The sequence below is a fragment of the Mesocricetus auratus genome, unplaced genomic scaffold, assembly GCF_017639785.1.
Source record: "Mesocricetus auratus isolate SY011 unplaced genomic scaffold, BCM_Maur_2.0 Super-Scaffold_100676, whole genome shotgun sequence".
Lineage (NCBI taxonomy): Eukaryota > Metazoa > Chordata > Mammalia > Rodentia > Cricetidae > Mesocricetus > Mesocricetus auratus.
In genome coordinates this window covers 97,949,278-97,976,507 of record NW_024429266.1, presented here as the reverse complement: position 1 = coordinate 97,976,507, position 27,230 = coordinate 97,949,278, and the positions used below count along the sequence as shown (strand labels likewise).

General features: G+C 55.8%; 1 protein-coding gene across 2 annotated transcripts in view; it reads right to left on the bottom strand.

The window, feature by feature from the left end:
- Nucleotides 1-27,230, bottom strand: part of Mllt1 (MLLT1 super elongation complex subunit) — a 43,040-nt gene that overhangs the window by 5,735 nt on the left and 10,075 nt on the right. The window contains exons 3-6 of one of the 2 annotated variants that reach the window (XM_040739201.1): nucleotides 21,876-21,958; nucleotides 7,689-7,832; nucleotides 4,599-4,724; nucleotides 1,586-2,119 (exon numbers count right to left, since the gene is read on the bottom strand). In XM_040739201.1, coding sequence (XP_040595135.1) covers nucleotides 1,586-2,119; nucleotides 4,599-4,724; nucleotides 7,689-7,832; nucleotides 21,876-21,958 — 887 coding nt within the window. The remainder of the gene's footprint in view (nucleotides 1-1,585; nucleotides 2,120-4,598; nucleotides 4,725-7,688; nucleotides 7,833-21,875; nucleotides 21,959-27,230) is intronic. The other variant, XM_040739202.1, reaches the window with a different exon arrangement.

Here is a 27,230-nt window from a genome sequence, read left to right as displayed (position 1 = left end):
TTGCAGACACCAGCTGGAGGCTAGCCATGGGGGGAAGCAGAAAAAGCAGCAGGCACAGCAGATCTTTAGGGCCCAAGCCCTGCTAAGCATGTCACTCACATGGGACCAAGTGGCTACGGGCCCTCCGCCAAAGGTAGAGTGTGCGAACAGGACACTCCTGTCAGGGTAGACCCCAGAGCTCTACCCCGAGAGCTCACTCCAGGCTAACAGCAGAATCTCCCACTCAGGGCCCACTGCAGCCTGGCCTCTCCTCACCCACCTTCCATTGGCCAGTGGAGTCCTAGGGAACCTGCCCTAGCCACCCACGACTGCCCACTGTGAGGCTCTCAGGTGGGCGCCCGCCCTCAGCCCGGGCCTGGAGTCAGGGCATCCTCTCGTGTGCACAACCAACCCATTTCTTTTCCCTGGGCAGCAAGATAAGAAGGATGGCTGCCTCCTGGCACTGCTCCAGGACAGAGCAGGCTCTAGTGTAGAGCCTCAACTTCCCCACTATAAGGGAGCCGCCCTGCAGGCCCCTGATGGATGTCCTACCTATTAGACTTGGGCACAGGTCAGGGGCTGGTGGGGACAGGTGCCGCTCCGAGGCCTCAGTAGGACTGTGGTGGTCCACAGACCTCCCGGCATCTTTCTTACCACAGAGACCCCAGGAGCAGAGCCTACCAGAATCTGGAGACTTCTTGCTGGCGAGGCCCATGAAGAGCCCAGTGGGCTCACCACAGCCCTACTGCAGCCATACCCCCCACATCATAAGGCCCTCAGACCAGGACTAAGTGGTTCAGAACCACGAGGGCATGGGTGTGGGCAGCAGGACTGCGCACAGAGGCCAGGCCACTGAGTTTACGACAGCACTTGCTCCTCGGAGCTGCCATCTCTTCCCCCAGCAGACTACACTTGGCTGAGGCCCCAGCGAGTGCCCAGAGTCTCCTGTGAGCTCCCTGTGAGCCTGGGACCACAGCTGCCCTAAGTGCCCTGTCCTGGCACCTGGAGGAGGGTGTTTCATCACCCAGAGCCACAGTTTCATATGGCAGAGGCAGAGCCCTGGCTGCTGAGGTGGTCGACATAGTCCAGTCCCTGAGTTCAGGGACACCTCCAGTGATGAGCCCTGGAAGCCCTGACAGGCTGCTTGCTCTGGCTCTGCAGAGCTGAGATGCTTCCCTGAGGACTGTGGAAGGTTACTACTCAGCACGCCCAGTGCCAGAACTCCAGAGGACAGAGCCCACAGCTCTTACACAGGCAGGCAGTCCCTTGGGAGAGGGTAGACTGTACCTGTACCTTACTATGCAGAGCAGGCGAGGGACACAGGAGGTTCCCAGAGAAAGAGCTCTGGATGACTCTGTGGCCATCACTTGCCCTCCTGTTGGGAAAGCAGGACCTCAGAGGGTGAACTGTTGGGTTGATGTTAAAGTCACCTGCCTAGCCACCACACCCACAGCCTGTTCAGTGGGTGACCCAGGACTGGGGCTCTGAGGCACAGTACTACATGGCCCATAGCCCCCAGGGAGCTCAGCTAATACTGCACGGGCAAGGGAGAGCTGCTGTAGGGGAGACGGCAGCCTGGCAAGGCGCAACCAGCACACCTGCTCACCTCTGACCGGAAGGAGGCCTCATCCTCCGAGTTCGAGTCTTCAGCCTGCTGGGTCCGCTTAGCCTCCCGAGACTCACTATCTGCCTTCCCCTTATCACCTTTGCTGCTGCTCTTGTCCCTGGCCACCTTCTTGTCAGGAAAGGAGGAGGAGGTGCGGGGGGAAGTGCCGGGGGCACGCCGTGCTCCCTTTGACCCACTCTTCTTAGGCTTTTTGGCACTGGGCTTCGGTGAGTCCGTGGCAGCGGGCCGCTTGCTGGAGGCCTTGGGCAGGGAAGGGGGCTGGGGTGCCCCCTTGGGGGACAGGCTTTCCAGCTTCGTTTCCTTTAGGGCCATTTTGGGTTCCTTGAAGGCAGCCTTGGGTGCGGGGGCCTTCTCCTCCTTGGGCAGCTTGCGCACAGGCTCCTTGGCACTCTTGGGCTCGCGCTCCGGCTCCTTGGAGCAGCTCCTGCTCTCTGAGTCCTTGCGCGGCCGCTCGCGGTGCTCCCTGGCCGCCTTGTGCGGCTTGGACGCCTTGCCACTCTCCTTGTTGGCGTCCTGCAAGGCCAAGGGCAGGAAGGTGAGGGAGCCGTGTTAGCAGCACCTTGGGGCTGCTGGACTTTGTCACCCTGGCCTGGGCACAGGCTGATGTGCCTGTCTGAAATGTGTAAAGAGAATTACAGAGTGAAAGGGTGCAGCCAACAGACACAGCAGAGCCACGCCCACAACCTTGTGGGCCACTACAGTCCCCAGTGCCTGCAGCTACCCGAGTCTGGAAGACCCAAGGCTGCACCGACTGGAGGATGTGGTTGGCCTCTCTCCTCGAGGCCCTAGTGCATATCTTCGGTGCCTGCAACCCATCCTGGAGCCGAGCTGGACAGCCAGCACCTGCAAGCTGCCAGGGCGGGCACAGCACAGGGCAGACGGCCTAGGCGGCTCTTCTCAAGCTAGACCCAGGGGTCCAGAGGGCTCAGGCATGGGCATCCCAGGGAGACAGACGTGCCACCCTAGAGCAGTCCTGCTTAGTCATGGGGACCAGTGAGGGATGCCCAGCTTTCTGCACCCATGTTCCCGTGAATGGGGGAAGGAGTGCCTACCTCACAGAGAAAGGGCTCAGAAAAGAAGCCAGGGCCCATGATGACTGTCAGCAGGGCCGCGGCCCACCAGGCAGTACTCTCGTATCCCCTCTCCACCCCAGTCAGGCAGACCATTCTGGAGTGCTCAACTCCTGCCTCCACCAGTTCCACCCTTTTCTTCAGCAGGCGTGGTAATGGCCAGCCAAATAGCTCAGAGCTCGACAAGCGACAGCTCGTCCCATGCAGGCCAGACCCCAGGACACAGACACAGCTCAAAGTACCACAGAGGACACCAAGCTGGTTGACAAGCACCTGGCAAGGACTCTGCAATTCACTTGGACCACTCAGGTGTCTAGGGACAAATAAAGCTGCCTCAGGACTGTGACCTATGCCCTGCTGCCATGTCCCTGCAAACCTGACAAGGAACGCTGCAGCTGGCATGAGGCCTGGTGACAAGTGTACCACAGAGACTGGGGGTGGGGGAGTTGTGCCCCAGCAAGCCAGGAGGGAGGCAAGAAACGGGATGAGTGTGGCCCTCACCTTCTCTTGCAGAGGACAAGACTGCAGGAGTGCGGGGCAAGACTGGCTGATGAGAACGTGCACACAGTTGTGAGGAGATGACAGGGCCCACTTTCCGGAGGCCAATCAATGCTCCACAGTGAGCCCCAACCTCAAACTGTGAAAGCAGTCAGAGAGGATGGAGCTGTCACGGGCTCAGTGCTGCCCTCTCTCCACAGCAGTCAAGAAGTGCACTTCAGAGAGGCTGCCAAGGCTCATGGCCCGGTGCCCATTAGGTGACACAATCTGTACCTCCAGGGGACAGGTCTAGGTGGGCCTGGCTCCTACCACGGGCCGTCAGAAACTACTCAGCCAGGGTAGTACAGGGGCTCCACTCAGGTCTGGACCATGCTCTAAGGTTGGGGCTTCTGGGAGAGTCATCCAAAAAGAAGGAATTGTGCTGCCTAGAAATCTGTGGGGCCCTAGGCAGTGCCCCACAGCAGGGCTAGCACCAGGCAGGCCCCTACACAGAGCACCGTTAGCCTTCCTGGATCCCAAGGAACAGAGGCTGTGTGTGTGGAAAGCTCCAGGTTGCTAGCAAAGTCTGGCCTCTCATCCAACCTCCAAAGGTCAGTGAAACGTGACATCAGGGCTTGGCTAGGACTCTAAGATGCTAACCAGCTTGAGGATGCCACAGGCCTGCTAGCCTTGTGGAAAGAGCTGGAAGGCGCCTACCCTGGTGCTTGTTTCTTTCCTGTGGGGCCCAAGGGTGCCGAGTCTCACAAGGAAGCCTCACTGACAGTGCCCTATAGGCAAATGAAGCAAGAAGAAGGTGAAATAAAGACAGACATACAGAGTCAGCAGTCACCCCGAGAGGGTCCCACGAAGGTCAAGTCCCCATGTCATGAGAGACGGGCCTGGGCCAGGGTTCTGGGTTCCGATATCATGGTGGTGCTGACAGCACTGGCCAGCTTGTGGCTGGGGTGGCTACTCCGGGAAGCCCACAGAGAACCTTCCAGAGGGCTGAGTGACAGGATGACCATGTGTCCTTGAGACTCAGCTCAGTCCCACACATGCCACTCCCAGCATCCCCCAAATTGGCCCCATGCCAGCATTGCTGACCAGCAGCCTGGAAGTGACTACAGGTTTGGCCTGGCCTTGCTGAAACCAAGAAGGTAGCCAAGGGACTGATGGAGATGTCCTGCCCAGTGGCCAGAGGCCAATCACCGCTGGGCAGGAAAGAGGCCAGGAGGCCTGACTCAAGAGGAGCAGGGCGCAGGATGAGCAGTCAGGTCACAAGCACTTCTCCTTGCCACACTAGCTAGCGAAGCGACAAGGAGCAGGAGCAGAGGCTCGGGATGTGGGCGGCAGGTGTGCAGGGCCGGGCTCAGCACATGGTAGCCATGGCCTGCGACTGTCAGGCCCACGCTCTGCAACGCTGGCCTTCCTTCCACCTCACTAACCTTGGAGCCGTGGGACGGTTTGTTCTTCTTGGGGTCAGAGAAGGCAGAGAGTGGAATTGTGGGTAACATGGGGTAGTCGGGACTGGGCCTGGACACCGTGTCTGCTCCTTCGGGCAGTACCATCACCTAGTGACAAAGAAGAGACAGAGGTTATCCACAGGCACCAGGCGATGGGCTGGCGGCCGTGGAGTTGGCCTCCTGGAGAAGGAGAAGGGAGCTGGAGGCCAGCTGCCCAGAGGAGTCACAGGTCTGTCCTTGTGATGGAGAGCGGCAGGGAACCAAGACGGCCTCAAGGCCTCCAGGATGGGTCCTGGCCAGCAGACTGCAGCCCTGGCCAAGAAGATTCACAGCCTGTGGCAAAGCAAGAGATGCAGCTGGGGCCACAGACCGTGCTGAGCTGAGGAGGCTGGAGGGAGGCACAGCAGGAGAGGCCGAAGCACAGGTGCTTCTGAGGGATCAGCACAGGCGCGGCTGGGGACAAGCCTTCCTCACTTCAGGGTTACGCAGCTGGCCACACAGAGCCCGAGCAGCAAGGCAGAGGCCAAGACCAGGGCCAAGGGTAAAGGGGGGGCAAGAGAAGAGCTGAAATGGCTAGAGCTGGGGCCACGGAGAGCACTGGGGCCACCGAGAGCACTGGGGCCACGGAGAGCACTGGCCAGCTCAGGGCCCCAGGCTGGAATGAGGACCGGCCTGAGGCCCAGGAAGTACCACTCTGCTTCAGCAGCTCCCAAGACACCGGCAACAGTTTGGGACTGGCCTCCAAACTGCAAGTTCACATAAAGATGGAAGCCAGCCACTGAGGACACGACACCATGCAGAGTGCAGCAGAGAGAGGCAGGAGGAGGGCTTCAAGAAAAGGGGTCAGGCTCGCCGAGGGGCGGTGCTCAGCTCTGAGCACCTGGGCTCTGCAACTAGCCACACCTTTCCTCTGGGCTGCTGATGTCCCACAGCCACAGGACACTGACTGAAGACGGCAGTGACTTGACCTGCCCCGCTGTGACTTGACACTGGAGCTTGCTCCTCAGAGGGGAGGCTCCCAGAGAGGCTGTGTGTCCCCCAGCTGAGCGGGCCTCAGGAACACCAGTTCCTAGAAGCACCTGTGAGGCCTGAGCCCCAGAACAGCGGTCCTGGGAGTAAGTGGCTTTCAGGACAGTGCAGGGGCTTACTACAGGAGCACGCAGCTCCAGGCAGCTGGACTTCGACGGTCCCTGCATGGACTGTATTCGTCTCCACTGCCCAGCCAGCCTAACCACCAGGGCCAGCAGTTTCTGTTCCCTGCCAAGATGCCCGAGGCCAGGTGGGGACAGCACACAGACCAGCTGCCACATGGGCCAGGTTACCTGGTACAAACCACCCCAGGTCACAAGCAAATGAGACCAAGCTGGGCACCGCAGGCTGCCTGGCTAGGGCAGTGAAGAAGCCATCTGGTCATTCCTAGGGACAGTCAAGTACAGAACCTGGAGCCACTACAGGGACATGGGACCCTAATACCCACAGCTCCTGGACAACAAGCGCTACCCCCACAAATACTTATGACCCAGAAGGTCAACAACACAGGGCCACAGTTACCTGGTCCCGGGAGTCACCTGAGAGCCACTGTCTCATAGCCAGGCCAACTGAGACTGCAGAGTCTGTCTGTCTGTCTGGCTCCCTGAGAGCAAGCACTCTGGGACCTCACTGCAGTCTGTCTTCGAGGCCGGCTGGACACAGCTTCCCTCCCTGTTCCTCCTATGCTGTGTGCAGGTGACGCCCTGGAAACCTCCACAGCTTGGGTAATCCCTCCCCCGGCACCTGAGAGGCTTGGAGAGGCCTGAGACGCCGACGCTCCCAAGAAGCTGACCTGGGGCCCTGAAGACGCCCACACACACACGCGCTGTGGATATGAGGCTCCTAGCGTAGGGCAGCAGGGGCGGAGCAGCCTCTGCACATGACCACACCCTCAGCCATTCCAGGACTCGAGGGCTGAGCCGCATCACCCGTCTGTGCGCTCATCCCAGGCTGCCACTGCCCTACACCACAGCCAGTCAGGGAGCTTTGTTGGCAGCATGCAGGGCTCCAAACCCACTCAAACCCTTGCCTGGGAACAACCACATCCATTCCGAGGAAGGCAGTTCTGGCTACGTAGAACCAAGAGAAAGGGGTGCCTGATTCCAAAAACACACCCTAGCTGCCATGGACCCAGGGAGGAGGACTGGCCACCAATACCACCAGAGAGCCCACAGGCCTCCCGTACCACACCACCCCCTCACATCTCTCTAGCACGCACACACACACACCCCCCACAGACCACATCACCCCTCACATCTCTCTCTAGCACGCGCGCACGCACACACACACACACACACACACACACACACACACGCACACACCCCACAGACCACATCACCCCTCACATCTCTCTCTAGCACGCACGCGCACGCACACACACACACACACACACACACACACGCGCGCACACCCCACAGACCATATCACCCCTTCTCTCTCACACACATACAAACTCAAACACACATACACACACCATCTCAGACATTACCACATACTCTGTCTTATATTTAGGCACATCCCTTCACACACATCTCAAACGACACCACACAGCCCATATACCTTTTCCCTATGCCCCTGATATACCATACATGATGCACACACACCTTAGAACACCATGCTCTCCTAAGCAGGTACCACATATAACCTGCAAAGAATACACACACCCTACATTAAACATACTCTGAGCACCAGGCATATACCTTCCACACTACAACCACACATGTCACATACATGCACAGACTTCAAATAGTACACGAGACAACACACTCCATGCATAATCACATACCTATACCATCAACCATTACCATGCTTATACACCTGCATGCACACATATGCAGACACACATGTACCATGGACAGCCATACAAACTACCCCTACAGTGCTCCCCACACTACATCCACTGCTCCCCCACCCCATATCTTCACACCTCTTGCCAGCCCATCAGAGGCGTAGGGTAGATAGCACCTGGGCATGCTCTGTGACTACCCAGGCCCAGGCACGCCAGCAGCCAGCAGAGCAGAGGTGGTGGGCAGGCACACTCACCCCGCCAGCCATGAGCAGCTTGCAGCGAAACTCAGTGGTAGGGTTGTTGAAGGTGAGCTTCTCGCAGCGCAGATGGTTGACAGGAGGGTTGCCCTCCAGGTTGAGGAACAGGTCATAGGTGAAGCAGACCTTCCTCGGCTCCTCCTAGAACAGAGCATGGAAGTCCATCAGCAGTGAGCAGGAAGCCAGCACACTGGACAGACAGGACAGGGTCTTCCCCTGCCTGTCCATACCTCCCATGTCTTCTGCCATCCAAAGGACTTGATAGTCATGAACAATAGGGCCCTGGGGGGGGGGGGGCTGGAGAGATGGCTCAACGGTTAAGAGCACTGGCTGCTCTTCCAGAGATCCACATGGTGGCTCATAACCATCTGTGATAGGATCTGATGCCCTCTTCTGGCCTGCATGCAGAGAGAGCACTCACACATGGAATAGAGCCCTTCACTTCCGAAAGGGTTCAGAGCTCTGGGATCCCCATTAACTTGCAGAGCACTAGAGGCTGCCCTTCCTCAACCTCACATAGCAAGGCACCCTGCTCTTTCCTTATGGAGTCCCCCCAGGTAAAGACATTGGGTCCCATTCCAGGCCATCCTGTGAGCAGAGCAGGAGTGGGCTTTTACCATAGGTTCTCGGGAGGCTTTGTGTGCAGTGGTATGGAAGCCACAAGGAACCATTCTCAGGGTGACTCAAGTCCCCTCTGCCAGGTGATGTTGTGTAAACCAAGTACAGTTCAGGCTGGCCTTGAACTCCCAATGTTCCTGCTTCCACCTCCTCAGTGCTGGGATGAGGAGAGAATTGCCATCCCCATCCCCATCTCACGATACATCCCCTATACAACATCCTCGATGGAGGACCAGTCCCTCCCTGAAGAATAAGAGACCTTTGGGTCCACTCCCTACTCCATGGAGATGGGCCCAGCCCAATGACTGACAGCAGCCTGACCTTTAAACCTCCTAAAATGCAGTGAGAGTCACGTCAGCTAACCAACAAACTCAATTCCCAAGAAAACAAAAGCAATCCTTCCAAACAAACACAACAAACAACCACTACACAGAAAGCCAGGGCACTGGTCAGGAACCCTGCTGGCAGCAGGACAGGCCCCAGTCCTATGTGACCCTGTTCTGACAGCCATGCCCCGAGTCTGCCAAGTGCTCCTCCAGTAGGTGAGGGAAGGGGACAGAGTCGCCCTGGCTTCCCAGGGGTGTGTAGGTCACAGTTTACTCAATGGTGGCTGTGTAAGCTCCCGAGACCCAGGGTGACTCACAGCAGGGGCTCAGTCAGTTATGTGTCATCCCAACATGGCAGCAGAGTGGCCCCTGGGTGTCCTTGTTCTTTTAATGGCAAACCTGACACTCGACAGGCCTCTAAGAACCGTGAGGGAAGGGCAATAGAGTGTGAGGCCAACCTTGAGGGTGGGGACCCCATACTTAGACATGGGTTTCTGCGCAGCCTGGGGAACAGACAGAAGTTGGCCTGGACGAATGGGGGCTGTGGCCCCTCGGGTTCCAGCCACAATACGAAGCAGAAGAGGGGGAGCACACCAGCACAGGTGCACAAGTGGGCTGACCACCTTCCAAGAAGTCAGCGTCCACACAGGCTCCCTCACCTGCCGCCCCTACCTGCACCCCAAGCATCACCATGCTCACAGAGGGCCTATCTTAGCTGTGGAGATAACTGGACATTGACGCTGCATTCCCTACAAAATGAGCACAGCCAGGGAAACAAGTAGGCCAAGGAGAGGCGACAGAGGGGGCCTTGCTACTGTGCAATACTGGATCTGGGCCCAGCCTGCTGGCCAACAGCACAAATGTGAGCTCAGACAGTGCCCTTGGGACCACCAAGCCTCAGGACCCAGTGTCCCAACTGAGAGAGAAACTGGACAGCACCAAATAGACACCTTGGGTGCTCAGCAAATGGTCCGAGAAATGAAGGGGGCGGGGAGGGGAGGGATAAGTGGAGGAGGGTCTGGAATGGCTCGGCTGGGCTCAGACTTGGTGACGGAAGAGGAAAGAGGACTAACCACCAGTCTAGTCACTAACAGGAGGGCCAGACCAACTGCACGCCACTGTCGCTGGCCGCCACTGTACAGAGTGCCTGGGAGGGCTGTGCAGAGAGGGCTGGCCCAAAAGGGCAAGCAAGGACCCTAAGGAGAAAGACAAAGTTCTTGGGCACACATGTGTGCACTTACTCTCCACACAGGGCAGAGCAGGTAGAGTTAACGTCTTCCTCAGTTGTAGGGTTCACTGGATCTGCACTTACCAATTATCGGCTGGCTGGTTAGAGTCCCAGGGATCCCTTGGCCTCCATCCTTAGCACAGGGATTACAGACACATGCCACACACAGTTTTTCTTGAGGTGCTTCAGTCCTCAAGTTTATCACCAGCTGATCCTGTTCCCCATGGAGTGACAGGGAGAACAGTCTGGGATATACTACCACCACTTTAGTCCCCATGCTGACTCAGGACAGGTGAGGGAGGACAGAGGAAGACGGGACCTCGCCAGGGATGCAGCATCTGAGAGGTGGAGATGTGCCTACACTCCAGGACGCCAGCAGTGTGCTAACCAGCCCCCCCCCAAGTTTAAGGTCCACAGTCACTTCAGCTAATCCCCAAGTTGTCTCAACTCCAAGCAGCTTCATCACAGGCCCCTCATGGGTGCACTGTAGTCGCCAGACAAAGTCCCACAGTGGGCAGTCAGCCAGCATCTGTGTAGCCTTAGTCAACTGCTATGCCACCCAACTGGCTAAACCAGTGCTGGTGCCAAGGGGCCTGGAGCCCACAGCTCAGGAGGAAGGGAGGGCTTCAGGGCAGGCTGGCTGAGCACCTGGACCCATTCCCCACCCTGGGTGTGTGAGAACAGCAGCCAACGTGAGGACCCCAGTGTGCTGTGAGCTTGGGGTTCACAGACTCGCAGCGGTAGTCAGCTAAATTTGAGTGTGGCCTGAATATGACTGAGGACCCAGTTTGTAAGAGATGCTGCAAAGGGGTCATCCTCAGGTCATGCTCTTAGGAGACAAGCACATCAGTGAGTGCTGAGAGGGAGAGAGAACAAGGGGGGAGGGGGAGAGAGGGGAAGACTCAAAGAGCCAAGGCCTATCCTGATAGCCAATTTAAACTCTGAGCAAAATAGACTAGCAAAACATATATATACAATCAGACCGACACACAGAGAAAGAGACAGACACAAACACAGAGAGACAGAGACACATAGATACACACACACAGACACACAAAACACAGACAAACACAAGCACACAGAGAGTCAGACACACACACACACACACACCTGGGATGGGTGTGGCCCAACAACAGGGCATGTACTTGGCATATGAGAGGCCCTAGGTTCCACCCTCAGCCCCCACACCAGACACGCTGGCCATCTATGAGGCACCAGGAAGCGCGTGTATGAGACACTAAGGCTGCTGCAGTGCAGGTCTGCAGACGCTCTGATGAGGTGTCACAAAGTCTTATCTCCTACAGACACGCAGTGGACTGTTTACAGGTCACACACTGAGCCGCCTGGTGAGTCGCCAGGGCTCATGTCCAAGCATTCCGTGAGCAGAGAGACGGCGCTGCAGGGAGCCCGAAGCTGGTAGGCTGCTCATATTCCAAATGTCTGCACGCTACAAACTGCTCTCTGCACACACACAGTTCTGCCGTGCTCTCCTCAGAGCTGTTTGGCACCCTCTGTGTCCTCTGGGCCCTTATCCTGACCTCTCCTGGGATCACCTGTGCCACCAGGCTCTGCTATGTGTCCAGGTTTCTGCAACACCACGACAGTTAAGTCCCAGTGGCAATCTGGTCAGAAAGCCAGGCCATACGTAGCTACAGCTGCACCTCACAGACCACGTCCACAAGGCCTTCCAGAGACCTGGTGACAAAGCTCCCCCTCTAAGGCCCGCAGCATGCACCTGCACTACAGAGAGAGGTGTCATGCACCCTGAAGAAGACAGGACAAGAGACCCGAGGGCGGAGAACCACTGGCTGTGTGGGCCAGCGGAATAACAGCAGCAGACACTGTAAAAGGCAGAAGGTTCTGTGACGGTGGGAGCATCCTGAGACAGCTTAGGGACACGCCACCTGGCCTGCAGATGGCTTGGATTAAGAGCATTGGTGGCACACGCCTTTAATCCCAGCACTCGGGAGGCAGAGACAGGTGGATCTCTGTGAGTTCAAGGCCAGCCTGGTCTACAGAGGGAGTTCCAGGACAGCCTCCAAAACAATACAGAGAAACCCTGTCTGGAAAAAACCAAAAAAAAAAAAAAAAAAAAAAAATCACTTGCTCGCAGCACCCACATCATGACTCACAACTGCTGGAAACCCCACCTCCAGGGGACCAAACACCTTCTTCTGGTCTGTGCAGGCAGAGGCACACATGGTACACAGACACACACACCGTAAACACTCATACAATGAAACAAAAATCAGTCCATCTTTTAGAGAAGAGAAAAGGATCCAACAAACCTGAGCACAGGTACATTCATGAGGACAGCTCCGTCATCCTTGGCCACGCAGAACTTGAAGAAAGCCAGGGAGCAAAGCCCTGACCCAAAATAAAGCCAACAGACAGAGGAGGAAGGACTGAGGGACACGGTGACACAGGGCAGTGGAGACAGCCACAGGCTGTGCATGGTTCAGGTGAGGAATTACATGCTGGAAATGCCCTCAACAAAGCAGAACCAGAGCACACCTCACACCAGTCTTACCCCGAGAAACTGGAGCCCAGTGGCAAGTGTTTACGGTAACATCCACTGCCAAGCCAGCACCAAACCCACTATGGCAGAGCTAGAGCCAAGGTTCCTCACACTGCTGCCTAACAACCCAGAGGAGGCAGAGCTGGAGACGGGAGCAAAGGAGAGGTTGCCAGGGTTCCTGCAATCGGCTGTGTTTGGGGGGCTGGGGATCAGAGCCATTATGGACCCAATATGTGGGCCCTATATAGTGTGCCACTGCCTTAGGATGTGACTCCACGGTGGGGCTGTGGTGGGGCACTGCAGGCCTGTGGACATGTCCTCACTGGACCCAGGAGACCTGAGCACAGATGGGACGACACTGTCCATCCCAACAATCAGATCAACCAGTCTTCCAGGTGCACAGCCCTAAACCAAGAGGGGACTCACTGGGCCGGCACGAGGCTAGCAGCAAGGGACAACTGTCTCAGAACCAGCCAGACATCAATGTGACTGTGAGAGAGGCTTTCCCAGTTCAGTCCTCAAGAGGAGCACTCACAGGGACATCGGGCACAACTCTGAACCCAACCTCGTGCCCTCCAGTGTAAGGCCCTGAGGTCCCCTGGGGCAGATGCAGGGACACTGTGAAGTGCAGACAGAACATGGGGCTGCACCCTGAGCCACACAAGCAGCAGCTCCCAGTGACAGCAGAGGTCAGCAACAGTACAGCGAGACGCAGTGGGGCCGACCTCAGGGGGAGGACTGACCTCAGGGGGGAGGACTGACCTCAGGGGGAGGACTGACCTCAGGGGGGAGGACTGACATCAGGGGGAGGACCGACCTCAGGGGGAGGACCGACCTCAGGGGGGAGGACCGACCTCAGGGGGAGGACCGACCTCAGGGGGAGGACCGACCTCAGGGGGAGGACCGACCTCAGGGGGAGGACCGACCTCAGGGGGGAGGACCGACCTCAGGGGGAGGACTGACCTCAGGGGGGAGGACCGACCTCAGGGGGAGGACCGACCTCAGGGGAGGACCGACCTCAGGGGGAGGACTGACCTCAGGGGGAGGACTGACCTCAGGGGGAGGACCGACCTCGGGGGGAGGGGGAGGACTGACCTCAGGGGGAGGACTGACTTGGGGGGGAAGACTGACCTGGGGGGAGGACTGACCTCGGGGGGAGGACTGACCTCAGGGAGGAGGACTGACTTCGGGGGGGAGGACTGACGTCGGGGGGGGGAGGACTGACGTCGGGGGAGGACTGACCTGGGGGGAGGACTGCCAGCTCACAGGAGAGAGGCTGGGGAACCTCACGCCAGGCTGAACCATATGACACACCCCTGAGCAAGCAGAGACACAGACAAGAGTCACCCGGGAGCTGGCACAGGGTAGTGCCTGTCATCACAGTGTGTAGGAGGCTGAGGGGGAGGACGCCAAGACCAGGCTAGCCTGGGCAGAGTGAGACCTTGACTTGGAATAAAAAGAAAACAATACATTGAGGGTAAAGATGACAGGGGAAGTAATCAGTTCCAAATGGCCTGTCTGATGACACGCCTGTGGCAGACAAATGGCCTGTCTGATGACATGCCTGTGGCAGACAACATGGCAGGCAGCTAAGAGCACTCGTATGACCCAGCACCAGCGTCTGATCCCTGCGGGTTCTGTAAACATGGTACACACATACGCGCACATAAAAGAAAAAACAGAACATACAAATGCAATGCCAGCATGAGGAGGGTAAAGTGCTCACGTCACAAGCGCAAAGACCCGAGTGCAGACCTCTAGCCCCTGTGTGAGCCAGGCACAGCAGCACACGCCTGTAACCCAGCCATGGAGAAGGCAGGCAGGAGGGCCCTCTAGTCCATCAGCCTGCCCAGCCACTACCGGGTTCCAGCTGCAGTGAGCCAGAGACTCTGGGTCACAAAACAAGGTACAGAGGAGCTGGAGAGGTGGCTCTGTGGTTATGAGCACCAACTGTTCTTCCAGAGGACCGGGTTCAATTCCCAGCACCCACATGGTGGCTCACAACATCTGCAACTCTAGTTCTAGGGATCTGATGCCCTCTGCTGGCCTCTGCAGGCACAAGGCCTACACATGGACATACATGCAGGCAAACACCCACACACGTAAAAATAAAGACTTTTTTTTAAAGAAAACAAAATCCTACTTTAAAAAGATAGGGTAAAATAATCTTTCCAAGTATGGGGCAAGATAGAGGAAGACACTTACGCTGACCTCTGGCCTCTACACACCACACACAGCGCACACAGTAAAGTGGAACTCTTAAGGGCATAGACAGATTAGTCATCTGGGGAAAACAGGCCTCTTCCTGTAGCAAAGCGACAGCCCAGAAGAGAGCTGGCTACTCCTTCAGAGGGTCCAGGTTTGCCTCCCAGCACCTGTCAGCCTCCAGGCCCAGGGGATCCAACGCCCTCTTCTGGCCCCTCTGGGCACCAGACACACATGTGGTACATGCAAGCAAACACTCAAACACATAAAATATATCTTTCCAACAAAATAACTTTCCATACACACACAAAGAGATTCTCAAAAGGTCCACCACACACAAGAGATCCAGGCAGCTGTCAGGAACTCCCTGGAAATGACAGACCAGGGGTGACACTTGTATCTCAGCACTGGGCAGGCAGAGGAACCAGCTTGCGACTATAAACATATCCTGCCACAGACAGATGGCCCTAGGACCACAAAGCCTTCCTGGTGCACCCTACTGAACATGCAAAGACAACAGCCCATCCTGCTGAGCTCAGCGGTGAGAAGAGGGGCGGTCGGGCCGCTCCTGAAGACAGTCTGTGTGGCTGGCATCAACCCGTACAGAAGGCAAGGACACCACAGGAAGTTACTGACCCACACTGCCTGAACACAGGACTCAAGCTGTGAAGTCAGGGTCATCACACACCCAGGGTGCAAAGCAGAGCACACAAAGCTCCCTTCAGTGGCACGCGGGTGACAGGAAGGGAGTGGCCTCATGGTTTTCTTCATAGTGGCAGAAAAAGGGCCCTTGACAAAATTTAGTGCCTCTTCATCATGAAAGCGAATGGCACAGGAAGGTAGGGGCAGGTGTGACATGGGAAGCTCTGTCAGTCCCTGCCACCTCCTCAGTGGTGGCACAGAAGCTGCTGGGTGCTGTGCGCAGACACTGAACAAGATCCTGTGATGTGTGCGAACCCTGAGCTATGCTGGGGGAGGAAAAGTTTTGTTTGTTTTTTAGTTTTAGAACTAGTCTTCCTTAACCCATAGTGGCTATTTACAACAGATCTATAACAGATGTCCCACCCAACATTAACAATGGAAACGTCCCCTAAATCCAGGAGCAAGGTGAGGATGCCCGCTTTACCAATGCTGAAGTACTCACCAGAGCAACAATGGACTGACTGCAGATTATGTGAGGGACTCACGGGAAGCCCTACACATGCACACAAGCTACAGTACTAATGAATCCACTGAAGCTGCAGATGTGAGGCTGTGATGTCACCTGTCACCTTGATGAGGTGTTGTCTGTGTGGGGGTCAGACTCTGACATGCAGACTACCTTGATTAGGTTAACTGAAGTGAGAAGACCTGCCCACTGTGGGAGACATCATTCCCCTGCCGAGACCCTGGGCTGTATTAAAATGAAAGGTTCAGCAAGATGGTCAACCAGGTAAAGGTGCTTACTGCTAAGTTTGATCCCCAGGACATGCATGGTGGAAGATGAGAATAGATTTTCATGCACTGAGCTCTGGTCTCCTGATGAGCATACACACAAAATAAGTAAACATAATAAATGTACACACATAAAAAAGAAGCTGGACATGATGGCACAAGCCACTGATCCCAGCGCTCCAGAGACAGACTCCAGACCAGTCAGGGCTACACAGTGATACCCTATCTCAAAAAGCAAACAACACAGCCTGGCGGTGGTGGCACACACCTTTAACTCCAGCACTAGGGAGGCAGAGGTAGGCAGATATCTGTGAGTTCGAGGCCAGTTTGGTCTACAAAGCTACACAGAGAAACCCTGTCTTGAAAAACAAAAAACTTGTATAGAGCCCAGGGTCTAGGTGGTTTTGTGTGTCAACCTGTCACAAGCTAGAGTCATCAGAGGAAGGAGCCTCAGATGAGGAAATGACTCCTTGAGATCCAACTGTATGGCATTTTCTCATTTAGTGATCAATGAGGGAGGGACCAGCCCATGGTGGGTGGTACCATGCCTGGGCTCAAGAAAGTCATGGAGAGCAAGCCAGTGAGCAGCTCCTCCCTGGCCTCTGCATCAGAGCTCCTGCCTCCAGGGTTAAGTTCCTGACTTCCTTAGATGATGAACAGCAATGCTGAGTCATAAGCCTAATAAATAATAAGCCCTTTCCTCTCCAACTTGCTTTTTTGGGTTTCGTCACAGCAATAGAAACCCTAACTAAAACAGCCTCTATGTCCTCAGACAGCAACTGAGTCACAGACTTGATAATGCAGTCATGTACAAAAAAGGAAAACCATGCCGGGCGTTGGTGGCACCCACCTTTAATCCCAGCACCCGAAAGGCAGAGGCAGGCGGATCTCTGGGTTCAAGGCCAGTGTGGTCTTGAACTCAGAAAAGAAACTGTTTCAAAAAACAAACAGAATGAAAAACCAGATAATCAAATTTCATAAAAAAAGTGAGGTCTTTGTACATAGGACACAAATAAGAAAACAGCTACAGATGGAAGGCAGACACCATATCATGTCATGTCATATCATGTCATGTCATATCATGTCATATCATGTCATATCATATCATGTCATGTCATGTCATATCTGGCAGCTGCAATGGCCGGGTACACAAGGAGCTTCTACAACACAGCAGCAGATCTGAGAGTGTGGCGTGCTCCTGAAGAGAAGTCACCAGTGACCAGTGACCACTGGGAGCCAACAGGGAGTGCAAGAATCAACAAGAGACTCCACCCATCCGTCCAAGGGGATGGCCACGGTTCACACAGACAGTGGCCATGGCTGAGGCCACACTGACACAGGACATCTCATCAACAGTGAAAAGTCAAAACGGCGCAGCCATCATGGAACATGAAGGTGAAGCTAGGCCCCCCTCCCCCCAGGACCCCCTCCTCTTAGGCTCCATCTCCTCCCCACACCCCCTAGGCCCTCCTCCCAGACCCCCCTCCCCTTCCCACTCCTCCCAGGCCTTCCACCAGCATCTGCCAGTGCAGAGATGCAACCATGGCCATCATAGCCTCTCCATTCCCAGCAGCAGTTAAAAGCTGCAGTGGCGGCTGGGCGTTGGTGGCGCACGCCTTTAATCCCAGCACTTGGGAGGCAGAGACAGGCAGATCTCTGTGAGTTTGAGGCCAGCCTGGTCTACAAAGTGAGTTCCAGGACAGCCTCCAAAGCTACAGAGAAACCCTGTCTCGAAAAACCAAAAAAAAAAAAAAAAAAAAAAAAAAAAAAAGCTGCAGTGGCGATCCCGCCTGTGGGCTCCATGTCTGTAACTTCCGAGGGACAGCCTGACGTACAACAAACCATGCTGTCTGCTGCTTATGCCTCTTGAACTTAATCTAATGTACTTTCTGACCACGGTATTTAAAGTGGTCCTCGAGAATGTGCTGAGTGCAGGAGACAGGATGGCCTTGGGTGTGGCTTGTCATTGCTCTGCAGCAGAGCACAACCAAACAAGTAAACAGCCGAGGTGCCAACTACACCCTGACAAATACCATTAGGTTCATCATGGTTCAGGGCCGACAGGGTTGACAGTTCAGCCACCTCAATGATGCCCACAACCAGCTGAGGTCATTAAACCAGGGATCTTTAAAGAGGCACACACAAGGTCACCCACCGACCAGGCACAAAAAGGCTGACATGAAAAACCAGAAGGAAGCAGCTCCTGACTTGCCCTGGGGGTGACCATTCAGTCTCTAAGCCAGAGCTGTCCTTGAAAGGCCCAGACACACATGGACATATGTCCATAGAACACATCACAAAGCAAGAGGCCCTTGCCCTCTGCCCCCTCAGAACCTTCCAAGCTCACAGCCTGAGACCCTGAGAGGTCACCTGTCCACTGCGACAGCAGCAGTCCTGAAATCTGCACATGGAATGCCACCCAGAGCCTGTGCTCTTTCTGCTGTTGCTGAGGCAGGGGCACCCTGTAGCCCTGTCTGGCCTCCGATTCCTGCTGCCTCCAAGAACACTGGGTCCTGTGCCCCCGCCTGAGTGCCATGCACATCTGCACACGGCACACGCAGTTAGGGGTACAGCGGCAGGTAGATGTGAGCGCCTCGGGTATGCCACCTAGCACTTGTAGCACCCACAGTCATGTGACTGCTGGCTCCACCCCCGAGGCTGGAGATGGCAGGGAACGATGCAGGCCTACAGTCAGGAAGCTCCTGATGGCACTAGGTCATGTTTGGAGCTTTTCCGACATTGAATCCTCAGCAAACCTCCCCAGGAGACACACACAAGGCAACGTGGGAACACGACCTGCAGACCACACAGCTGTCACTCACTGCAGACTCAGCGCTGCCGTGGCCACGCCCCATCCCTCAGCACGGCAGTATCTGCAGCCTGGGTGATAAGGAGGAAAGACCATGCTTGGCACAGACACGGCTGGTGTGCCCACAACTGGACTGCTTCCTCCAGGGCTCACTCCTGGCAAGACACGATTCCCTGGGCCAGCCTTTGTCCCGGGAGCGCGTGTGCAGGCAGGAAGCCACTGTGCTTACAGATGCCAAGAGAGCCTCACTTGAGAACCCATCATGAGTCAGTCAGCCAAGAACTGCCCCAGGACACGTGGGGACATGAGACTGTGAGCATGGTCAGCAGTCCAGAGAAAACAAGGGGTTCGTGACAGCGCCTGACTTGCAGCTCAGATGAAGCGCAGCATCTCAGGACCTTGGGCAGAGACGCCCGGGCACCTGATGTGGCTGTGGGGTGAAGCAGGCTACACGGCAGTCACCGTGGGCTCTGGGCCCAGAGGGTACATGAGCAGCCAGCTCAGCCTGTGTTTCATCACACCTGAGGGCTGCAGGAAGCTCCACAGCCCCTCCCCGAGGAGCACGAGCAGCAGAGACCAAGCTCCTGGCGCAGCCCGCCATCCCATCCTACTGACACGTCTGACCGCGCAGGCAGGGCACAGCTCTGCTTTTGAAGGCCAAGCAGGTGGTGGGTGCAGCCCCGCCAGTGGCCCTGGTTCATCCCACCATGGCCAAAGTAACTAAGAAACACCAGGAGTGTGACTCTCCCTTTAAACAGTAACTAAGAAACACCAGGAGTGTGACTCTCCCTTTAAACAGTAACTAAGAAACACCAGGAGTGTGACTTTCCCTTTAAACAGTGCCTTGCCACCCTCAGCATGGGGTCTGCTCAATACACAAGGACCTGGAGGACAGCCCCACCCTAGGATGTGCCTCAGACAAACTGCAGAACAGAACAGGGGGAAACGTCTTCACCCAGGCCACTGCATGAGCGCCCCAGTCCAGGGACTCCGTGTTGTCCACCCCTGGGAACTGGGAACCCCAACAGCATGTAAGGACGGGGGGCCGGGGGATCACATCTGACTACAGCCTTGCAACCAGAGAGTCAGACTACTCCATCCTCAGACAGCCATCTGCTTCTGGGTCCTAGGGGAGCAGAGGGGATTTATCGCCACAAAGCTGGGGTGGTGGCCTTGTAGTAACCAAGGCCATGCCTATGCTCAGAGGTGCTTCCCATGGCATGATGTGCTCACCGCACAACCTCCCGGCCATTAGCACAAGAGGCTCCAATGCAAACCTCAGAGGGCTGTGGGGAGCTGGGATTAGGAGCTGTGTCTTTAGAACCAGAACGGCTAGCCCACATGCGTAATCAGGCAGGGAGAGGCTCACAGGTGTCAGGGACACAAGGTCTCTGAGCACAGGGGACTACAAACAGCTCTTGAGACTAGGATATGGGAGCCTGCCAGCCTAGAAGTGGTTTAGCTGCCCCAGGGCAGGTGACAGTCTCCTGGCCCATGCCTGAAACACAGCAGGAAGGACAGCTGTGTGAATCCTGCTGCTCGATCTTGGGAGGAGCTCATGGTCTTGGCTCCATCCCTGATGCCATGGTTGAGACTCCGTATGCCTGCGATCCACTGAAACGGCACTGGCTGCCATGAGGCAGCACACCTGAGCCTGTCTCCCTGCCAACGAGGTGGCTTGTTGCCACTCTCAATCTCCTGCAGGCTCGGCACACACAAGACCTAAGAGTCAGCCTCAGGGGAACAAGGACCCCAAGCAGCAGAGGCCTTTTCCAACAGAGCAAAATGTGACACTTCCAGAATGCACATCAGGACCTGGGAAGGCGGCTTCACTGTTGAAGTTTTTATTCACAAGCATGAGGCTGAGTTTGCTGCTGAGTGTGATCTGTAATCCCAGAACTGGGAGATATACAGGCAATGCCTAGAGCTCACTGAGTCAAGTTAGTGAGAGGCCGCGCTCTCATAAAGCAGGCGGGGAGCCAGAGTCTCTGAAGATGCTCTCAGGCCTCCACGCACACACGTGTAAACATACCCACATGCACACCTCAGGAAAACACTGTGTCACCATTCAGGGGCCCTACGAGGCATCACAGACTTCAAAACAACTGAAAGAGGGCCTGTAAGAGGACTCACTGGATAAAATGCTTATTGCTAACCCTGAAGACCTGAGTTCAAGCCCCAAAACCCCCTGGTAAAAGGAGAGAACCCAATTCCCACGAGTTGTCCTTTGGCCTCCAAGTGTGTGCATGTGTGTGCAAGCATGTGTATACATGTGTGTACATGTGAGCATGTGTGTGCCTCACTCTCAAGTGCACACACACACAGAGTAAATAACTATAAAACATGTATACAGAGACAGAGAGAGAGAGAAAGAGAGAGAGAGAGAGAGAGAGAGAGAGAGAGAGAGAGAGAGAGAGAGAGAGAGAGAGAGAGAGAGAAACAACTGCATAGTGCAGGTTCCCAGCTCGTAGAAGTGAACTCTGGAGCAGGCTGTGAAAAGTCCTCTCTGAGTGTGCTCCACTCGCTCAGGGACACTAGCCACCCTTCCCCAGCCTCCCCACTTGCCTGTCAAGTGTCTGTGGGTCTGCGTGGGAGACTGAGGTCCCTTCTAACTCCACAGCCTCAGGCTCAGAGGGGGACGCACCATACACAGCGACTACAAATGCTGACAGTGTGCACGGTGGGCGCCGCAGCTTTCTCCCTGCCCAGCTGTGTGCACGAACCCCACCTCCTTGTTCAGCACGACCCCGCTTCCCTGCCCAGCTGTGTGCACGAACCCCACCTCCTTGTTCAGCACGACCCCGCTTCCCTGCCCAGCTGCCAGGCAGCTGCACTTTCTTTCTCTGAGTCCAGCCAGACCACCGGATTGGAGATTTCCGGATCTTTCTTCATTCCCTCTTTGCTCCGGTTAGGTCAAACAACCTATACTCACTTGCTCCTCTCGGCCAATGGGGACTGCAGCTGGCTCACCTCCAGTTTCTGCTTTTCTTCCTGTCAGGGTCCCCTGGGCAGTTACTTCCCACCCCCCACCCACCCAGTCTCTCACCTTGTTTTTGAAGTACACTTCGATGAGCATGATGAAGCCTGCATAGCCAGACTCTTCCACTTTGTAGGGGGGCTCCTTGCACACTGCAGAGAGAGTGAAAATCTTCTGTCAGCCCCTGCCCACAACAGCTCTCCAGGCAGGCCTGTAGGCTACTCTGCAGAAGGCCTGGCCCCAGGGACAATGGAGTTCCAGGCCAGAACTTGTGGGAAGTAACAGGGCGGAGGAAGAAGGCAAGGGAGGGTCCCTGCGTGGTCAGCAGAGGGCAGGGCACGCCCAGTGACAAGCACCTTGGCACCAGGGATGTCAGGCAAGTGGCTCAGGAGAGCGTCCCCAGGATACTCCAACACAACAGCCTGCAAACCCTGTCCCACTGTCTACCTTCCAACGCCCTGCCTGTGTGAGGCTGCTCAAGTCACGGTGGCAAGAGAAAGGAGAAAGGAGGACAGAAGGGGAGAGGGAGCCAGCAGAGGTCAGAGGGAGGCGACGATGACCTTGTACATGCTGTATGCCTGTGGAGACAAGCTTAGCAAGCAGGTGGCCTGCAGGGCCTAGGGGCCACTGAAGGTGAGAGCTTTACATGGGACCAGGCAGGCAACTGCAAGGGCCAGACCAACCTGAGGCTCCCCAGGCCTGGTGCCAAGGCAGGCATGAGACAGGCAAGCTCTAGACTTCCTTGTGCCTCCTGTGCCACGGCTACACTGTGCAGTGCACGGCTTCTCCCAGGACTCCCCGCCCGCCCTGCCCACCCTAGCCTGCACCAGCACTTCCTAGGGATATCAGGGTCTGCAGGTAGTCACTACAGCCACAAAGCAATGCCCATGCTTGCTCACTCATTCTCCATTCACGGCAGTGTCCCTGGGGCAATGCCAGACAGGCCACTGCAGCACCCACCACCCCTGCTTTTTCCTGATGCAGGTGGACAGTGTGGCCTGATGCCTGGTTCCCACTAGTCTGGTTTCTACTCCCCATACAGGTCTCCTGCTGGAGATACCTGGCCTCCTGGTGCCTGGACTGTTTCTCCTGGTGTCCTCAGTGTCATAATACAATGTGAGAGGGACTTGGTGGGAAGCCCAACAGCAGATGACGGACAAACCAGCTTAGCTTATGTGGAAAGTTTTATTAGGGAAAGGAAAGGGAGAGAGAGAAGGGAAAGGGAGAAGGAGAAGGAGGCGGGGGGGGGGGACAAAGAACCTGCCTGCCTCTTCAGATGAAGAGCAGGGATAACGGGGGTGGGTGGAGCTTGTCTCTTAAAGAGACCTTTTTGCCTGCTTACAGAGTGAGGGTACTGCTTGACATGAGCCCCCAGGTGCAGGGTCAAGGTGTGCCTGGATGCTAACATCCAGTCTTGAGGTACCCCACTGTTTCTCCAAAAGTCCCCAGTTCTGGCTCCTCACTCTGCCCCCCAGGGAGTCAAGGCTACCTGGCTGTTCTCTGGTCAGCTTCCAAACCTGCCAACAGCTCAGGATAGGCCCACTGCCCACTGGGTACTACAGATGAGTCCCACTCCCCACCCACCCACACTGTCTGGCAGCAGGTCCTGCTGGGCCGCTTCCGCTCAGCCAATCAACCCATCACATGACTCCTCCACCTGACTCCCATGAAGCCCCACTGTGGCTCTCCACCACCCCAGGGGCCTCCCCCCAGCTCCACACACCTGCAAAGTACTTCACCACTCTTGGACTCTCCCCAAAGACCCAGCAGGGGTTCCTAGATCCCAGTCCCACTGAGCCCTGGCCAAAAGTCACACACACCCCCACCCCTGCCCCCTGAAGAGCCCAGCTCTGTGCCCCTTACACACTGGGGTGCACCTTGCCCCGTCCCTCCAGGCCACAAGCTGCTTTGGCTCTGTCTCCAGGACTGTCCACAGACAGCACTTCAGAAAGCAGCCACACATGCTGCTGCCTGATGCCACCCAGTCCCTCCACATCTTCCTAGGAAGAACACAGACTCTCCACTGCCACCACTGACAGTCTTAAGGCTGCAGAGTGCTTCTCGATGGGTCTGTGTCACAGGAGGGGGGCGGGCAGATAGGAATGTCCACCAATGCTAACACACGCCAACCCCATCGCCTCTCAGCACGCCCTTAGAGGTCTCACCTAGCAGCAAAGGCCCACATAAGCCCACGTCCCAGCAGGACAGCTCTGGCTTCTCGGGGTCTTTGACCTCCAGGTCACTAGGTGCTCACAGGGTATCTCAGCAAGTTTGTCATCTCCTCAGCCCACCCATGTCAAGGAAGAAGCCCTCCTGTGTATCTAAGGCTCCAAAAAGACCTGACATCTACTCCACTGTCCAGCAGGGACAGACAGGCTTCTCTGGGGACTCCCAGTGCCAGAGACTCAGAGAGCAAATAGGAAACTGAAATCTGGTGTAGCAAGATAGCTCAGAAGGTAAAGAAGCCTGCTACCACAGCGACCTGGAACCTACATGGTAGAGGGAGAAAGCATTCCCAAAAGTTGGCTTCCAACCCCCACACAGGCAGGCACCATGGCGTACCCCTCCCCCAATACACATAAAATCAATGTAACTAAACTTTTTAGGAACTGGAAAGTTAACAGTCTTGCAGGGAACCCCAGTTCAGTTCCCAGCAGCCCTCACAACTACCTTTAATTCCTACTCCAGGGATCCAATACCTCTTCTGGCTTCATGGGGCACCTGCACTCCTGCGCACGCCCGTGTGCACACAGAATGAAATGTGAAATTAACAATGTCTAAAGAATACAATGTTAAGGGTAAGTACATTCAATGAAAGCAGCCTGGGTACAAGGTGAGCAGGAGCAGCAAAGCCCAGGTGACTGACAGCTGTGGTAAGTGCATGCCAGGCTCCAGGGCACGAAGACCAGAGAACAGGAGCAGGGGCCAGACTCCAGTGTGCCATGAGGGGAACCGGAAGGAAGCAGGTGGGACTGCCAGGAAAAGTGGGCGTGGCTAAGACACCCTGGGGTGAGAGGAGGCCCCGAGAGCTCACTGGTGAAGGAGAATGCTGGGCTGCACTGCAGATGGTGTCTGTGTCATAAGAGAGGGTGAGGAGAGAGCCGCATGGCATCTCCGTCCGTCACAGGACAGGAGGAATGTCACCAAGTAGACCAACTGCCTAGCACACAGGAGGGCCTGAATTCACACAAACACACCACAGAAGTTATCACAGCATGCACCTGTGCATGGCACCCCAGCATCCCAAGGCAGAGGAGGGTCAGGAGTTCATGTCCAAAGTCATTCTCAAACTGGAAGTAAGCTTATCCTGGACTATGAGACCCTGACTCAAGAAAACTTAAAAAATCTTGAGCCAGGCAGTGGCGGCTCATGCTGATTGCCACAAGTTTGAAGTCAAGCTGGGCAACAGAGTAACACCTTGTCTCAACAAACAGGCTGGGCCATGACCCTTGTAGTCTTTACCCAAGGAGCACAAAGCCCTGGGCTCCACCGCTGGGTGAGGCAGTGTGTGTCAGGCATGTCTGCACCTGTCATCACTGCATTCCAGACACAGGAGGCAAGGCAGGAGAGTCAAGGGTTCGAGGCCGACTTCAGCTGCATGTCTAGTTCAAGGCCTGCAAGGCTCAAGGAAGAAACTAACAACCTCACCAGCAGCATGGTTGAGGAGCAACGGCCTTTCCAGTGAGCCAGGGCTTGGGGACATGAAAGCACAGGGTTGATTAGGAACCACCTCCTCATTAACACCCCCAAGATCCCAGAAGGGAAGGGACCCAAAGAGGGAGGGGCACGGAGGAGCAGTTTGTAAGGCAGGCCTGGGGGTAGTTGCAGTACACCACAACTCAACAGGATGAAGGGGAGGACAGCAAATACACCCAGAGAAAAGAACAGCCTAGGCCACAGATGTCACTGTGGAGCAGGGTGGGGCAACTGTGACTCCAGCACTCAGGAGGCTCGGGTAACCACAAATGATGAAAAGAACTGTTATCTGACCTTGCAATGACCCTAAGTGCTCTCCAGACATAACTCTGAGGTGGAGTCCAGAGAGCAACCAGTTGAGCCCACCCTGAAATGCAATCTGCACAGTCAGCACCCTGAAGGGGGGAGGTGCATCAGCCCAGAGCTATGGTGGGGTGAGGGGCAGCCCCCACAAAAGTGCTGTGGAGGCTTCTGGAAAGACAAGTCTCTATCCTAGGTCCTCAGCCACTGCCCAAAGCTGACAGGGAGGAAAAGGCCATCCGCACTCAGCAAACACTGGGGAGGACTCGGGTCTCTGATGGGGAGGACTCGGGTCTCTACGGGCACCAGCACCACGCAGACAGAGCAAGCCTGTGTGAGCCCAGCACTCAGTGCCAGCAGGACCAGCCCAGATGGCTCTACAGTGCCTCACCACATAGTCCAGGCTGTTCATCAATGCATGATGCTCTGGAGTACGGACTGCAGCCAGCTGATCTCACTTTAAGTGTTGGCAGACAGGCACCCTGCACTGCTGAGCCTGTGCTCACCTGTGAGGACCATCAGGAGACAGGCAGAGGCCTGTCACTTCCACAGGTACCTGCTGTGCGAGGCAGCCACGCCTGCCATGCTCTAAGATGGGGAAGATGAAGGGAGTGGACAGGTGGATGGCTGTGTGGGTGGCTGAGTGAATAGATGGCTGGAAGGATGGGTGGGTGGGAAGGGAAGAGTAGTGGTGGATGCGAGGATGCGTGGGTGGGAGATCAGAGAGAGAGATGATAGACAGACAGACAAGCGAGTGAAGAGAAGGAAGGAAGGAGGCTGGTAGAAACTGAGCACTTAGGGGAAAAATTAGGATGGAAAGCACAAAGTCAGGAAAAAAGAAAAAATAGTAAAACAGAGGAAAAAGAAAACTGATGCCTTAAAAGTGCTTGGCCCAAACAAAACTTTCTACGTGCCATCTGCTACCCACTGCAGGCCTGTTGTCAATATCCATGAGCTACAGTCCACATAGCAACGTAGAAGGTAAACAGCTGTCTCCACCTGAAGTGCTTCCCTACATAAAAGCATTCTGTCCAGTACTAATACACCAAAGAAAATAACATTGTAAGCCGGGGCGGTTGGTGGCGCACGCCTTTAATCCCAGCACTCGGGAGGCAGAGGCAGGCAGATCTCTGTGAGTTCGAGACCAGCCTGGTGTACAAGAGCTAGTTTCAGGACAGTCTCCAAAACTACAGAGAATCCCTGCCTAGAAAAAAAACAAAAAAGAAAAGAAGATAGTATTTATAGGTAGCTGATCCCCCAGTGAGGGGGTTGAGGGGCATAGTCAGGGGTACAGTTCCCACTTAGAACCCCCAGTGAGGGGCTGGAGGTGTGGTTGGGGTGGAGCCCCTGCCCAGAAGACAACATCCTCCAAGCTGAGCCAGCTGTAAGTACCCACCTTACATGTAAAACCGTGCTCCTCCATGCGCA